General features: G+C 38.9%; 1 protein-coding gene across 19 annotated transcripts in view; it reads left to right on the top strand.

Moving 5' to 3' along the window:
* PTPRM (protein tyrosine phosphatase receptor type M) overlaps window positions 1-17,413 on the top strand; it is a 395,593-nt gene that overhangs the window by 227,623 nt on the left and 150,557 nt on the right. For all 19 annotated transcript variants that reach the window (XM_033154926.1, XM_033154917.1, XM_033154915.1 and 16 more), the window contains exons 12-13: window positions 12,180-12,453; window positions 13,489-13,525. In XM_033154926.1, coding sequence (XP_033010817.1) covers window positions 12,180-12,453; window positions 13,489-13,525 — 311 coding nt within the window. The remainder of the gene's footprint in view (window positions 1-12,179; window positions 12,454-13,488; window positions 13,526-17,413) is intronic.

Here is a 17,413-nt window from a genome sequence, read left to right as displayed (position 1 = left end):
CTGCAACAGGCAGAAAAATCATTCAATGGTCCACCAAGACCCCCAGCAATATCCAAGTAGTCTGTGGGGGGAAATGGGTTAGAGAATTTGGTTAAAAGAGTTGCTCTGCCCATACACCTACACTACCATTTCAGAGAGTCATCTCTGCCAGTGGATGTACTTGACAAGCAGGATGCCAGCTTGCCATTTCAAGGTCATTGAATGTCAAACCCATTGAATGTCTTTGCGAAGGACATATAGATGCAGAAATGCAAAACCAGATTTTATGTCACTTGTGAAAATTATTCTGTCTCAGCATCACCACTATGTTGTTGTTCAGTCGTTCAGTCGTGTCCGACTCTTCGTGACCCCATGGACCAGAGCACGCCAGGCACGCCTATCTTTCACTTCCTCCAGCAGTTTGGCCAAACTCATGATAGTCGCTTCGAGAACACTATCCAACCATCTCATCCTCTGGCGTCCCCTTCTCCTTGTGCCCTCCATCTTTCCCAACATCAGGGTCTTTTCCAGGGAGTCTTCTCGTCTCATGAGGTGGCCAAAGTATTGGAGCCTCAACTTCAGGATCTGTCCTTCCAGTGAGCACTCAGGGCTGATTTCTTTAAGGATGGATAAGTTTGATCTTTTTACAGTCCATGGGACTCTCAAGAGTCTCCTCCAGCATCATGATTCAAAAGTATCAATTCTTCGGCAATCAGTCTTCTTCATGGTCCAGCTCTCACTTCCATACATTACTACTGGGAAAACATAGCTTTAACTATACGGACCTTTGGCAGCAAGGTAATGTCTCTGCTTTTTAAGATGCTGTCTAGTTTTGTCATTGCATTCCTCCTAAGAAGCAGGCATCTTTTAATTTCGTGACTGATGTCACCATCTGCAGTGATTATGGAGCCCAAGAAAGTAAAATCTCTCACTGCCTCCATTTCTTCCCTTTCTATTTGCCAGGAGGTGATGGGACCAGTGGCCATGATCTTAGTTTGAGCTTCAGACCGTATTTTGCGCTCTCCTCTTTCACCCTCATTAAAAGGTTATTTAATTCCTCCTCACTTTCTGCCATCAAGGTTGTGTCATCAGCATATCTGAGGTTATCGATATTTCTTCCGGCAATCTTAATTCCGGCTATATTGTTATATATAGCCACTATATTAACTCCACTATATTGTTGGGTTATTTCTTCATTATTATTATTTTGTTAGAAGAGTGTTGTTTCTCCAGAGTTCAGGGTTACCCCACAAACAAATGGTCTTGCAAACCAGAACATTTGAGATATCAACAATAAGCATAGTTATTTGTTCTGTTTCTATTTATTTGTTGTTCAGTCGTTCAGTCGTGTCCAACTCTTCTATTTATACCCTAAGCAATTTTCTGTGTTCTTTTAAAAGGCAGAATTAACCCAAGACATAAAGTAGATTTAAAATCTTTGAAATTATCGTTGCATTGTTGCAAGTGTCAGAAATGTAAATTTGTGTAAAATATGTTTTATTTATATGTTCCAAATAAATTGCTGGTGTGTTATAACTTTTCACTGAAACCTGCATCATTATTTAAAAGAACTCTTAAGCTTCAAGAATTCAAATTTCCTGAAACTAAAAAAGACACCCATCTTTTTCAACATAGTTACACATTACAGATTGCAACCATGGACAAGATAATAGCTCTTTAACTTTAACAGAGCGTGCATGAGACAACTGTTTTGTTTGAAATCAGTGGTTTGTTCAGAGCAAAATAGCTCGTAAGCCACAGTAATTCCATCGAAGTTCATTAAGTTTAGATTCAGACAGATATGACATTGAGCAAGACTTTTCAAATGCTACATATCTGTATTCAGTGTGTGAAACTGAACATGTGACCTTTTCAAATAACCGCTGTAATAGCTGTGCCTGCTTGCTGTGTAACATTCAAGTTAGGAACTTGCACTTCTGTCTTACAATGAAGATATAGGGTGGAGCAACCATACATTGTAGAAATCCTATGTAATTTGTAAGCTTCTATCTGACCTTTGTTTAGCAAGACACCCAGTCTATTTACTTGGCTAAGGGGCAAAAGTACATACGACTATGATTATTTGGCCTTGTTTCACCAATAATTGACATCCTAAAGCAAGTTAACTGAATTTCTCAGAAAGTACTAAACCATATACAGTACAACCAAGTATTGTGACCAGGACCTGCAGTTTTGATTAAAAAGATATGATTCGCTTGATTCCATGCTACATCTTCTGCTAGGAGAGCAGAAATAACCTTTTCATTTGGGGCTCAGCTATTGCCTTTTGCTCTGGATCATTTTAAGCTTCATAATACTTAAATGAAATGCTGCAATTTGATGTGTTCTGATCTGGAGAGATTTGTTTTGACAAATATTTATTTCACCCCATGTTAATGCCATTCACAGGAGTTGTTCTATGTACACAAGTGCTTCTGATTTAGCAGAGGCTCCTGTGTATTTTTGCGACTTCCTCTCCAAACCGCTGTGCATAATTTTCACATGCTATTCCACCCTAAACCTCTGGAGTAAATTATCAAGAGGTTGCCAGGGAAGGCAACAAACGTGGACAAATTATTTGTGTTAAGGCCTTTCTTCAATTTGAAGGGTGCCTTGTGTTCTTAGCCAGGCTGTGAAAGCATGTGCTAACCCCATGGGGAGTTGAGTGAGCATAGATTGCAAGTTGGCAATAAGAGTCCTGCTGTTCAGTAGAAGAAGTAAGTGTTGACTCTTCAAGTTTCTAACAGACACATATCAGTTTGACTAATCTAATGAGCCTCTATGGTACTCACCATAGCAGGGGTGGCTAACCCTTTTCCTGCTCAGGGGCCACATTTAGGTTGGCCAACCATTCGAAGACCACATGCCAGTGTGCATGTGCAACTGGTTGTGACCAAACTGGTTGTGCACATTCATGCACGCCCACTAGTACACAAAGATAAACACCACATGTATAGCACACTAAAACCCATACTGACAGACACACATGAAGGCACATAGCTCATGCTTACATTTATTTATTTCTAAATTAATTGTTACTCACACTTCATTGTTACAAAGAAAACACAACACACAGAAATAGATAATTCACAGTGCCAACAACCAATAAAACAGTAAGACATAGTAAACTTTGGAGTGATAAGTTTTTCTTCCAGCTCAGTACTGTCATGTGGAGTAAGTTATGGACTGCCAAACCACTTGAGATAGCCATAGATTTGCCCCTGTACACATGCATCTCACCATGGAGCTGATGTGCAAGTTTGCACTTCTCAGGTTGCATTGGAAGCACTGAAAGTGCAGTGATAACTTCAGATACCATATAATGTAGAAAGAAGGGGAAATTGGAAGTGGAAGTATTTCAGAACTGCTGGTCAACAGTTTCTGAGGTCATTTTTTTGTGAATAACTGAAGATCCCAGTCATTGCTAGTATCACATCTCCTAAACCAAACATAGCTGATATTTGGGAAAGTATGCATTGGCAGTTGACCTCATAATTTTGGTATATTCTTGTGCTGTGTTTTTAATAATTGCACTGAATGAAAAATGGAGTTCACATATAATGTATTAAATGTGGGTTGATTTTAATCATGGGCCAGGAACCTCTGATGTTGTTGTTGTTCAGTCGTTCAGTCGTGTCCGACTCTTCGTGACCCCATGGACCAGAGCACGCCAGGCACGCCTATCCTTCACTGCCTCTCGCAGTTTGGCCAAACTCATGTTAGTAGCTTCGAGAACACTGTCCAACCATCTCATCCTCTGGCGTCCCCTTCTCCTTGTGCCCTCCATCTTTCCCAACATCAGGGTCTTTTCCAGGGAGTCTTCTCTTCTCATGAGGTGGCCAAAGTACTGGAGCCTCAACTTCAGGATCTGTCCTTCTAGTGAGCACTCAGGGCTGATTTCTTTGAGAATGGATAGGTTTGATCTTCTTGCAGTCCATGGGACTCTCAAGAGTCTCCTCCAGCACCATAATTCAAAAGCATCAATTCTTCGGCGATCAGCCTTCTTTATGGAACCTCTGATCTGTGGGTTTAATTAGGCGCACAAGGCTGTTTGGGCCAAGCCATGCCCACCAACCCTACATCTGACATCAGAAAAATAAGTAACTCTCTCCTGAAAGGGGTTTGTAGGCACTGGCAATCACCTGAGTGTTGGTGCTTGCAAACCATCATGGGCAAAGGAAAATACACATCATGTGTAGCCACACCCACATGTCAAAGTTGACCTACAGGGGTCAATTTCCTACTTTGATTTAAATCAAGGCAATTTGAATTATGATTTAAAGTAGCAAGAAGAAAAGGCTGATTTGAATAACTGATTTTAATAAAGGTTATACCACTAAAGCATGTTGATCTGCAATTAAATAAAATACTGTTTTACAGTTTATTTCTGCAGCCAGGTCTTGCAGCTCCTTGTTGCACTGTACTCATTTTGCACACTTTCCTGATTCGCCTATAGGGATCTTAAAAAATATTCTCATATAGGCACTTCTTGCAGCCAACACCTATCTGAGGTTAAATACAGAAACATAGGAACTCTGCAGTGGATAATTTTGTCTTTTCTTCTTCTTTCTTGCTTTGCTGTTTTCCTCTGCCTTCACCCAGCACTACTCTCACAAAAACAAAGTAGCAAACAAAAATTAAATGCCCATGCCTGATAGGCAGAAATAAGAACTAATAGTTACTGGGCAGATTAGAGCAGATTATTTTATCAGGTGACAATGAAATGCCTGTGTTTGGTAGCTATACATATTCATATTGGAGAAATGATCAGATTGGTTCTTCATTTATATGAAAAATCTGCCTTTAACTCAAGCTATCTGGTAGAGGCACTGATTCAGTTTAGAGGCTTAACTGTAGGGCTGACATACTTATACCCATGTTGTTTAGTATTAACATAGTATTATTATTCAATAGACACTTAATTAAATCCCTGTGTTTTTAATTTATTGATTTTTATCCATGCTGAATATATTTATTTTGGTTAAAAGGTGGGGTGTGCAGAAAATAACTTTGAATTCCGTGGCTGATGTAAAGATTAATAGCAGGTGGCCTTTCAGGAAACTTTCAGATTCATTCTAATGTTCCAGTTGTTATGTCCATAATGAAAAGATCTTTTTCACACTGCCCTTTGTGCGCAATATGGGGTTGTAATTGAGTTCATATTTTTCACCCAACCTTTCAGCTGTAATTAATATTTTATTATATCAGATTTTATCACTAAATAGGCTAGCAGCAATATATTGTGCCACACTGGGGAGGTTTTTTTTTAAGGCACTAGTGACTTGCTGATGCCAAGCCACTTTTTGTAATGACTTATGGTTGAGAGAACACAAAACACATTTATGGTACCCAGCTAATATTCCAAAGCAATTTATGACTGATCTTATCTAGATCTCAGCCAGAGCAAGAGAAACTGAATATTCATCACTGAAGATCTAGCTATGAAATCTAGCATATGTGGCACATTACAAAAAATGCAGTTTTTTCATTATTACTTTTTATGAACAAAGTCTGGTTAGGTCAGGTGACTTTTCTGTAATAGAGCATCCAAGCTTTTCAAAGTGACATGATCCATGAACACCTATCTAGTATGACAAATTTTAATGCAAACAATTACTGCTTCGCGTACATTCAGGCTTGAACTTAATGCATTTGTTTCACTAAAATGCTTGTTGGTTCTGTTCGTCTATAGTATAGTTTTCATGACGTAAAATAATCCAGAATATAAATTTTAAAGAATATTGACGCAGGCGTAAAGTACTGATTTCATTGGGCAATGAAATCCAGTGGTGTCTGCTTGCTTGCTTGCTTGCGCATTGGAAATCTGCTTGTTTGACAGACATGCCATTATTCTTTCTCCCCCCCCAGCCCTGCCTATATGCTCCAGGGGTTCCCCCGAATCTTCCAAAGCAGTTTTGGGATGTGAACATGCCTAGAGGGCTGCAGGAGAAAGGAGAGATAAGAGATGCAACAATGTATGAGCACGTGCCCACTTGCAATATATTGGATCTCACCCACTGGCCTAAATTTAGTGACAATTGATTTCCTTAATAATCCACCCATTGTAACTCAGTTCAGACATAACTGACAGGTTCAAAAGACAGAGAATAGGAACTAATTCCTTTTCTTCACCCTACACTGAATAAGTGATTGATACAGAAATAAAAATGTTACTGTTTCTGTTCCCCTTTAAATAGACAAAAAGTTTTAAAGTACTAATATTTATAATTTCCACAGCAATCCTGAGAAGCATGACATAAATCGCAACTGTGATGTCTATTGCAGCATGCCTTGGCAGATTTTGACTAGTTAAGGGAAGCCGAGGGTTTCTATGCTAGGACATTCCCCACTCCCTCGGCCCATAATATGTTCAGAAGGGTGCTGCAGCACGCTTTGAAAGGCAGAACTGTGATATTTACCTAGGCTGTGGGCAAATGAATTCTTGCCACATTATTTGACATTATAATGTAGGTACTGGATTGTGCCACTGAAATTCATTTTTTCTTGTATTTTGCTAAAACCTAGCATTCAGAAGAGATCTGCAGTAGCAAATATATGCAGCTTTTGAAGCTCCCCAGGCTCTTCTGCAATCAAGATATCATATAAATAAACAAGCATTTTTCCCTCCCTGAAGAAGTGAATAATTGGTCTCACTCTCATTGTAAACGCCCTTCTGGCAATGTGCGGGGGGAAATACCTCCACCTTCCACTGATGATACACTCTCCTTTATAGGAGAACCATAGGGATTTCCTGTCTGTATGCATAGGAATGCTAAGAAAAGGCTTTGCTTGGATCTCTTTTTGGCAGAAAATCCCCTTTGTAAATAGTGACTTTTAAATTTTTGAAAATATTCATGTGAAACAGTTGGGCAGTCACAAAGAAGCTTAAGGGTTGCATGTAAAAACTAGATGCCATCCTTGCACTCTCCCTCCCTCTGGACTAGGACTCTGAAAATAAATCTTATCCTAGCTACTTGAGAGTTTGTATTGGGCATTTATCTCTAGAGGCTGAAATTAAGCCATCTTTTATTTCCTCCTCCTTGAAAGGCTACATGGGCATTTCTCCTTAGCTTTATTTGTGGAGTCGGTCTTTCTGTAGTAAACTAGAGGGGGAAATATTTTGGCCTCCTCGCCTCTGCTTGCCCTGTTTCAGAGATTTATAGTGCCCCGAGTTTGAATAAAGAGCATCAGCTTGATTCCAGTTGCTGCTGAATATATTACAATGCAGCTAAGAAAAAGAGCTGCAACGGATAGTACTTGCAGCATATAAGCTTTTGAAGAGTGCAAATCCTAGTTTGCATATATACTTATTGCTGGCAACTTGTAGTAAAAAAAAAAAAGTGTTTTGAAGCCCTCAGTTAATGATTATTATGGAGTCTTCCCAATTCTCTACAACTAAAATGTAATACCTAGTTTTGGGAATGTAAGTATTCCAATAAATGGCTTCAGGATGAATAAAGACAAAATGGCTTCAAATCACAACAGCAGTTGAAACCTCAGGCCCCCTCCACACAGGTGTTTGACAGTGTATGCTTTTGAACAGTTTTGTTCTGCTCCTCTTCCTGCTTCAGAAATGTTCTGCTCTGCCACATTATTGACTATGCGCTGTCCTCCTTTGACTCCGCCCTATCCTTTGTTTGCCTTCCTCTTCATTTGATTTTATTTTTTAATCAGGGGAAGTTAGTTGTGCTATGATGGCATACCACCACTCATGATCTTTAGACTGAGTCATGGTGCCATGTCGCCCTGCCTGGTATTCAGCAAGATCGAGCCGCAATTTGCAGAGCATTCAAAAGGAGCACAGAATCACACACTTCCCTCTCTAGTAAAAAGAGGTATTATTTAGCGCTTGTGAGGACTTTTCACCTTGTCCTGTTCCAATTCCCACTCCCAACCCCACATGTGTTGGAAAGGAGTGCTTGGAATCCTGCATTGCAGTGTTTTCTCTCCCCCAACCCTATTACCTGTCAGTGTTCCTGGTTGCAGCAGGCATTCACACCATTACTGTCCATTACTGCCTGGAAGGTGGTTCTGCTGTGATGCTATGCCTGCTCCCAGTCCCACATAATGACTCCCAGAGAAAACTGGAGAGGGAGAAAAGTGGATACAACAGGCAGACAGGTGGAGAAAAGCACACACTCTGCCACATCTTTTTCCAAAATGACAGATTGCTACTTCTAGTCCAAGTGAGTTGATAAAGTGGATTAACAAGGCCAGGCTTCAATAAGCAGAAGTCTCACAAGGGAAGACAGAGAGAAACTTGCCATAGGCAGCCTTTCTCTGTCTTTTAAGGTTGCCATACTTACCGGGGGGTGGGGTGGGGGAATCAAGAGACTGCTGGGATGAACAGCTGCATTACCGGACTTAACTAGAAAAAAGTTGATACTAAAAAGATAAACAGCACAATCCATCAGAAAATTGTCCTTCTCAAGCCTCACTGAAGTCATAGCAGTTCAAGACTTTACGTTGCAGTGTTCCTATTAAGGTCACCTGGACTTTTGCAGGAGAATGCCCCACTTGATTGTGCCCAAAGAATCCTATAGTACCTTAAATGTCTGATCAGTCTATTGTGGCAAGAGCTTTTATAAATAAAAGCCTACTTCATTAGATTTGTGAACTAGAAGGAAGATTTTTAAAAAAGCAAAGGAATACAATGAGACCTAAGGACAGCACAAACACAAACAAGACTTCATTATTTATGTTGCATGAGACATGACAGGATGATCTGTGTTTGTTGCGAACCAAATGTGATTTTACAAAATAATTTGTTTTGTTGATCTGTTATTTGGGCACATTCTAGCTTAGTGTGGGCTTTATTTCACATTTTAGTTAAAATGCAAAGGCTAGGCTAATAAGCACAATGTAACTTTAGACAATTGGAAGGTATGGTTAACACACTGCAGGAATATTGAGATCTGGATCAGTGATGGGTTTTATCAAGTTTAAACCTAAAGATTTCTTTCTGGCTGGTGCTATATTATTATATATTACCAGGAAGCATTTCCAGCAGTGAGATTTACAGAAGGGTTTTAGATTATGTCTGTAATTCAAAGGATCTTATAAATGTCATTAGCAAGATGATCTCATTTATACACATTTAAAACATATAACTCATAAAATGCTGTCAGGTTATAGTTGACCCAGGTACTTACAACGTGTTAATTTACATCAAGAATAGAGTCCTGTGTGGAAATGGGGCAGCAGACAGGATTTAGCCATTTTTCATTACCACTTGGACTTTGATAAAGGGGAACAGTAAAGAGCTTTGTGACCTTTTGGTGCTTAAATTATTAAAGAGAAAATAGGTTTGAGGTCTGGTTGCTCACAAATCTAATTTGTCTTTTAGAGTAAAGATGAAAAGATATTTGGGGTTTGAAATTGCTCTAGTCAACTAGATTCTTTCTTTAATGTGTCAAAGGAAGAATTCAAGCATTTAGAATGAGGTGTATATGGGGTATTGTGTGTAGAATAACTAGTATGAGCTGATCAGGATAAAACACCCTGAAAGCCAATTGTATTTCAATAATTTGAAAGACGCATTACAAATGGATTCTACCTGTGTGATTAGGATCAGCTTTCAGTCAGGTTAATAAAATAACTGGACTTGTTATTAGAGCTTGTTGTAGTAAGAATTGTGCATTCTATTTTATTCTCTTGGTTGCTAGATTGGCAACTGTGGATTTTATCCAAAAGCGGTTAGTAGCAACTAATTTGTTGGAGGTCAGTACAGTTGCCTATATTTTGCAATGGAGACAAATAGCAACTATATCAGAGCAAGGCTATTTTACTCTGGGGTAAATGTTTAAAAGTGTAATAGGCATAGATTAACAGGACAATTCTATACTCCCATTTACGCTGGTGAACCCTTATGTTGTCACGATGCTTACAACTTAACAGCATAACATATACATAACATATACATATACAGCATAACATATCACCCTAATTTCTAACAAACAAGTTATGTTGTTTAACATCTTTATAAACTGCTTGAATTGAGGAGTGCTCATCAAATTTGCAGATGACGCCAAACTGGGAGGGGTAGACAATGCTGCGGAAGACAGAATCGGGATTCAATATGGCCTTAACTAATTTCAATAGGGACAAATATAAGGTTCTACCCTTGGCCAGGAAGAACCAGCTCCATAAATATAAGATGGGGGACAACTGGATTGCCAGTAGTACATGTGAAAAGGATCTAGGGGGGCTTCATAGACCACAAGCTTTACATGAGTCAACAGTGTGATGGAGCAGCAAAAAAGAAAAAAGAAAAAAAGCTAATGCTATTCCAAGGTGGATCAACAGAAGTAGTGTCCCAATAAAGGGAAGTTATAGTCCCGTTCTATTCTGCCTTGGTCATACCACACCTGGAGTACTCTGTCCAGTTCTGGACACCGCAATTTAGAAAAGTATTGACAAGCTGGAATGTGTGAAAAGGAGATTGACTGAGATGATCAAGGATCTAGAAACAAAGTATTCGGTTTTAGGCTGCATAAAATTAGACCTCTGCACAAATATGTGAACATTTAGCAAATGTGAGCACTATTTCAGATCTTCTTCAGTGCTCTCCCATGATTGCAGAAATTGGTTTGCAGCAGGAAAGCAGATTGGTTTTCATTTATTGCTGAAATGTTCATGATTTCAGTTCTTCAAATGCACTGTGAGCAGAACATGCAAGAGTTGTTTTTTCTCATTCCAGTTTTAACATCTGGTATATTGTTAACAGTTGAACAAAGTGCTTACAAGCTACAGTGCAGGAGTTCCTTTTCAGGTTACCAATTGATAACCTTGAGCTATTTATTTTGGCTTCCAGAAAGTATGCTCAAAACAAAATAAAAAATAAAAAAATTCCTTCCAGTAGCACCTTAGAGACCAACTATGTTTGTTCTTGGTATGAGCTTTCGTGTGCTTGCACACTTCTTCAGATACACTGAACAAACTTAGTTGGTCTCTAAGGTGCTACTGGAATGATTTTTTTAATTTTTATTTTTTGTTTTGACTATGGCAGACCAACACGGCTACCTACCTGTAACAGAAAGTATGCTGTGTTTCTAGATAACTAACAAGTTGCAGTCAAACTTTTAAAAAAGGACCATGTTGATTAAAATATTAAAGGGTCCATAAACAATCATAAGCTTAGTTATTAATTGATCAGATCAGGTCCATTTATTTTTATCTAGTCATAAAATCATCACAAAACTAAAGTTTCATAATATCAATTTAGAAAAAAGTAACTGAAATCCAAATATACAGCTTAGACATAAAATTCCCACTTTGCTGCCACACCAAGAAAGAATTAGACAAATAATTATGTGTGGACAGGGTGAATAAATGATTATATACCGGTATTTGTTCCCAGCCCAAGAACTGAGGAAAATGTCTCCCTCTTTGCTACATGAACATTTATAATTGAAGTCCAATCTGCAACGTAGACCCACTGTCCTAAGGGCACCCACAATGCCACCAGACCTCATGCTATGGGTGATGACTCAAAAGTACCCTTACTCCCATAATTCCTCAGGATGACTGAGAATTAAATCATTATCTTTTCCTTACTTACCTGCATAATACAAATCAACAAAAGCTGTGTTAAACTGTGAAGTAGGAGAAAATAGGGAGTCCCAAGTGTTAGTCGTCCAAAGAACGGGAACACAATTCCCTGGCAGTTCACAATACGCACATTTTAAAAGTTACTAACAAGTAAGTCTCTTAGACCAGCTCACTACTGCAGTATTCCTCTTATTTATTATTTTCCTGTGAATTTGACTGTCATACCATTTCATTCAAACAAGGCAAATGGTGTAAAGTAGAATATTTATAGCCCCGTACCTACTTTCTGTTCACAAAAATATGTGTAGCACCTTTTATTACCAATGAAACATATAATTCTTACCTGGGAGTACTCAAAGGACATATTTCTAACCAGTTTATCTATGAAATGTTTTAACAACTTTATGGTGTATAACATTTCCTTCTGTGTATTTAAAAAGGAAGAGACATATACGGTACTTTATAGATGCAGTTCTTGAATGATAACTTTATTTCATTCTGTTCCTTGCTTTCAAACATAACGTTTTTTATCATAAATACTGGGTTATGTGATTCAAAATTACATTTTGCATACTCTAAATTAACCCAGCATTATTTTTTTGTCATTTCTTTCTCCTCCTCCCCCCTCTCCTGTTTTTCATTTTTTTTAGTGTCTACCAAATAGTGGTTGAGGAAGAGCGTCCTCGCAGAACCAAGAAAACAACTGAAATCCTGAAATGCTATCCAGTACCAATCCACTTCCAGAATGCTTCACTTTTGAACTCTCAGTATTATTTTGCAGCCGAGTTCCCAGCCAACAGTATTCAATCTTCTCAGACTTTTACAATTGGTGACAACAAAACCTACAGTGGCTTCTGGAACACTCCTCTTCTCCCTCATAAAAGCTATAGTATTTATTTTCAAGCTGCCAGCAGAGCCAATGGGGTAAGTTAGAGGACTTTGGTTAGAAGCAATATTCATGTGTGAATAGACCACAGGTTGTCTAATTTTGGTGCCAAATAGACAATGGAAAAATGAAATTGAATGTTTTTCTTTGCACAGTTATGTATTGGCCAGGCCAGTCATTCTTGGGAGGGAAGTGGAGGCAGTGGGAGGAAGTACATATTTCTGTCAATGGTTAAGAGCCTAGGCAATCATTCCTTACAAAATTACTGTCATTCTGTCCTCTTTTCGATCATGCTGCTCCTATTAAATGATTTTCGCTTTTATACTTGGCTTATTCTGCTGCATTATATTAGCTTGCATCGGCTTGTGTGCCCGTTTTCAGTCTTGATTACCCTGACTTAAGACACAAGCCTTTTCTCTCTCTCTCTCTCTTAAAGAGTTTAAAAGAAATAAGTTGATGGAGCTAAAGTGAAAAGTGCATAAAAGGTCCATCCTTTGCAGGTCGCTTTTAATCCAGCTTCTACATTCTAGAATTGTTTTCCATTTCAGGACAGACCTACCCAGAGCCCTTCGACTCCTGATAAGCTTTGGCTGTCTCCCCTGACAGCAGGGAAATGTTTTCTGCCAAATAACATAATGGCCCCTCTTTTACAGTGCACTGACAGTGCAGAAATGTGAAACACCATTGATTTTTGTTTGCTTTCTTACATTGTCTAGCGTGTTGCTTGGAACTGTGTAGCTGACTGTAAAGAAAAGAAAATATCCCAAGGTCAATGTGTTGTAAAAGGAAGGGGTGGTGGAAAGTACACATATCATGTCTAATAACATCTCATTCATCTTCTAGGTTAATATTAAGTGAAGTATTGATGTTACATGCCCAAGTGCATTTTCCTTTGGTTGTCCATAGCAGGGAAATACATTGACTAGTGTAGGAGGCTATTAAGCTTGAAACCAAACATGTAAAAGTTGGTACTGATTTTAGATCTTAGCAGTATTTTAAGCAGAAGCAATATATTATATTCTTGCTGTGGATGTAAACTAGCAAATGACCTTTTCTTTCTTTATCTGGCATAGGAAACAAAAATTGACTGCGTCAGAGTGGCCACAAAAGGTATGCTTCCAATGTGTCTTCTTAGCCTTAAATCTGTCAAATTGTGTATCATAATATACATTGTTAAATACACATATCCAATTCTGCCATTTTAACAATACTTTTAAGTATTCTTTATTTAAGCATAAGAGTAAGAAAATGAATTGCTGAGTTTGTTTAATTTTAAAAGGTGGTGAAAGCCTAATTTTCACTCATATTTCAATTGTCCAGCAAAAGTTTAAAAATAATTAGGAGAGTTTTCACATTTATGGTGCAGAGTAGCTATGCTTATTGGTGCTCCTAAATATCAATATACTAGGTTGAGAAAACAATAATTATTTGTAATTCCTGTTGCTCACTCTAGGATTGCGAGAGGTTTGCTTGAGCTTCCTCTCTCAATAAGGCAGTCAGTAGTTGAAGCACAAAATTTATGGTGGTCTGATGACCTCCATTTGTGACTGTGATATAACTGTTGGGCTGTTGTAATGAATTGTATATTAGGATTGTTTGGAAGTTACATATGCGAAATGTGATAGTCCATCTGCTTACATGAGTGGGGTGTTGGGAACACATTACACTAGTGCTCCCTTGCAGTGACTTCCTATATTTTTCCAAGTATTATTCAAGGTGAATTGTTTAAAGGGGGATGTTTTACTTTTGAAGCCTTTCATGGCTTGAGCCTTAGGTACCTAAGAAATGACTACCATTCATGTCCTCCAATGCTGTTTCCAAGCTCAGTTGCAATCATATGCATTCCCAGTATGAGTAAGAAGTGTATGGGCACAGAGAGACATTATTTGTCATTGCACCCTGGTTTTGAAATTCCATTAATCTTGAGTTTCAACAGAGCTCAAGCCTGATCACATTCAGGAGTTTCCATAATTCAGGAAGCTAATCCAAGTCTTCATCCCCTGATTTTGTGGGGCTGAATTGTGAAATGAAATACTGTTTTTAAAAAATAATTTCTTAAGAGAAGAAGAACTACCCACCTCTAGTGTGGATTAGTTTCTTAAAAGAAGCTGGAAATATTTGACACAAAGCTTGATTACCACATCAATAAGAAACATAAAGTTGGATCTAGACCTACCATTCCTTAAATGGAAGCATTCCTTTCATTTGCAGAAGTGAGTTGCATCCACAGAGATTCCTGCTTCACCAGCTGGATGCTCCCACTGGCGGAAGGAGACAATCCCCACCACCACCTACAGCACCCAGCAAGCTCCAAACATAGGGGCCTACAGAGAACAAAGAGGCAAAAATTGTCTCCTTGTGTTCTGTACATACGAGTGTCCATGGGAGTTCCATTCTGTGCAAATGGTTGCAACCAATTATTTTAAGCAAACTTTGTAAATGAAGTCTTATGTTCAAAGATACTACATTCTTATCAACCTCTTCATGCAAAGAGTATGCTCTTATAAGCATGATTATATTACTTCAACTCATTTTTAAAAGAACAGTATAAGCAACTATTTATTATTGGATGATCTGCATGATGAATAAACATCCAATAGCCTTCATACTGCTAGTTGTTTACTATAAAGGGTTACACCACATCTACATTTTACCAGTTATGTTTCTTCAATCTGTATATCATTCCTGGCCAAGCAGAATTTTGTCTAAATATTGTTCTGGCACTTTAAAAATTAAAATAAAATAAATGAAGAGGAAGAATATGGTCCAATTTATTATATAAGGCCACACTGGTTTAATAACATCACAGGGCAATCTGTGGTTCAAATATTTAAAGATTATTCTGCCATTTATTTCACTATTTGATTGGATTAACTTTTTTACTTATTTCATTTGGAAAAAGAGATCATATTTTCTGCAATGAGGTAGCTACCATAGCAACAGATGACATCAAACTAGCCTCTTAGGAGAAAGGAAAGAAGGAAATTCAGCTTTTATTTCAATATGCAAGTTCATTTTATGTTGTGAAAGCATATTTGCCCACACTTCATAACATCTCTGGGAAATCCATAGTATTATCAGAAACACCCACCCTGTGAGTTACTGGAAATAAGTGCTCTAAGCTGCATGTCAGGATTAAAAAGCTGTAAAATTTTCTAGGGAATCTTCTGCAAATGATTATTTTTAACACATTTACCTTTATGAAGATATCTAGTAGATATATCAATTTAACTAACTGCTAAATATCTAGATCAAGCATAGGCAAACTCGACCCTCCAGATGTTCTGGGACTACAATTCCCATCATCCCTGATCACTGGTTAATGGGATTAAAAAGGCCACAACTTTATTGATTTTCAGGTGTAGGCAAACCTTGGCATAGGCATTGGGCATGTATCCCTCTCAGCCCCTTGATGGTAAACTGAGGGATGACAGGGCCTGGCTGGGTGGAAAGGTCCATTGCAAAATGCATGTTTACACAAATGGGCCAACCCAAATGCTAGGGAAAGCTCTGTGGCCCGCTGACCAACTGCTTCTGGCTGTATGGACAGAGACTTCCCCTCAAGACCCCTTTAACAGGGACCCTGTAAACACCGTTGCTGGTAGGGGGGGTCACCACTCCAACCCCCAAGGTCAGCAGATAGACTGAAGGATTCCGCCCAAGGCCTAAACCGCCAAAGTCGTGACTAGTGCTATGGGGAAGGTAAAACCTGACAATTGGAAAATTCCTTCCTAGCAAAAAACTGCAACTCTAAGCTAGAAAGTAAAGGGTTAGAAGATAAACAGAAAGACAACAGCAATGCTAAAGGGTGGGCAGGGTGGGTGACACTCAGAGGCTGACTGGGCTGCCGACAGCCCGGTCAGCCCTATTATATGCCTGGGGAGCAGTCCTGAGTGGATCCTGCAAAGCCCAGGCCACCATGGATAGGCTTAATTCAAATGGGGTTGGTGGTGCCCACAATGCTCCATGGTAGCTGGGGAGGAAATCCCAATGGTGGCGAGGCTCCAGGGGTAATGGAGGTGCCACGGCATACTACAACTGCCACTCACTGTGGAAGAGGGGTAAGCAGCCATTAGCTTAGATTGGTACATTAGGTTAAGCTAAACTTTGACAATATTTCTGACTATCTAAAAAAGTAAATAGGGGTTCAGTGTGTGGTAAGGCAGGTAGCAAGTGATGCCAAATGTGAAAACAGCAGCTTGTATGGAAGCTGCTCTGACAGACGGATGGAATATAGCAGAACCCAGCTTTCAGATGTTCCTAAAGGGGCAGTTATAAGTGGTACTGCATTCTTCACACCTCCCAGTTGCAGTGTTATAATTGATGGTCATGCCTACTAAGCAGCCCAGGCTTGAATCTCATTAATGAAAGCATCTCCATCTCTTGTTGAAAGTGAGCATTTGTCAATCTTTATTAGTGAGATGTGTTGTTACCTCACAGGTTAAATTTGAGAAAATCAGAAATAAAAGTATTGGAATCAAGAGACAATTCACCAGTTGAACTTTCTACACACAAACTCTGGTATTAGCTTTCTTTCCTTTCTGGTTAGCAGCTGACTCCCAAGTTGAGAGAGGTGTTTATTATGTAGAGCAGCACAAGGACAATGATGATAATTAAAGTGAGTCAACAATTGGAAAGTGTTTATTTGAATGTGCAAATAATTTAATGTTTATAACCACTAATTTCAGTGCCAGCGCCCATTTCTGTGTCCCTTCATAGTTTCCTACTGAGGCAGTCAATCATGCAACAAAAGGGTAGACAAATGGACAGGGGGGAAATCCTACTCATTAAATATATTATGAGGGATAGATACCTTTGCAACCACTAAAAATACAGTTGCTGTGTGAGCTAGAGTGTATCTGAAGACGTATACCTCTGTTAACCCTTACTTTGTAACTTGCATAGTCTGAACAACCTAACCCCCAAATTGTTATGAGTATGCTGAGCAGCACCTCAGGCACAAGCAGCACTCAGGACATACAAGATTTTTCCAGTTAC

The sequence above is a fragment of the Lacerta agilis genome, chromosome 7 (genome assembly GCF_009819535.1).
Source record: "Lacerta agilis isolate rLacAgi1 chromosome 7, rLacAgi1.pri, whole genome shotgun sequence".
Lineage (NCBI taxonomy): Eukaryota > Metazoa > Chordata > Lepidosauria > Squamata > Lacertidae > Lacerta > Lacerta agilis.
Note: the sequence above shows the minus strand (reverse complement) of the source record. Positions and strands in the feature narration are given on the sequence as shown.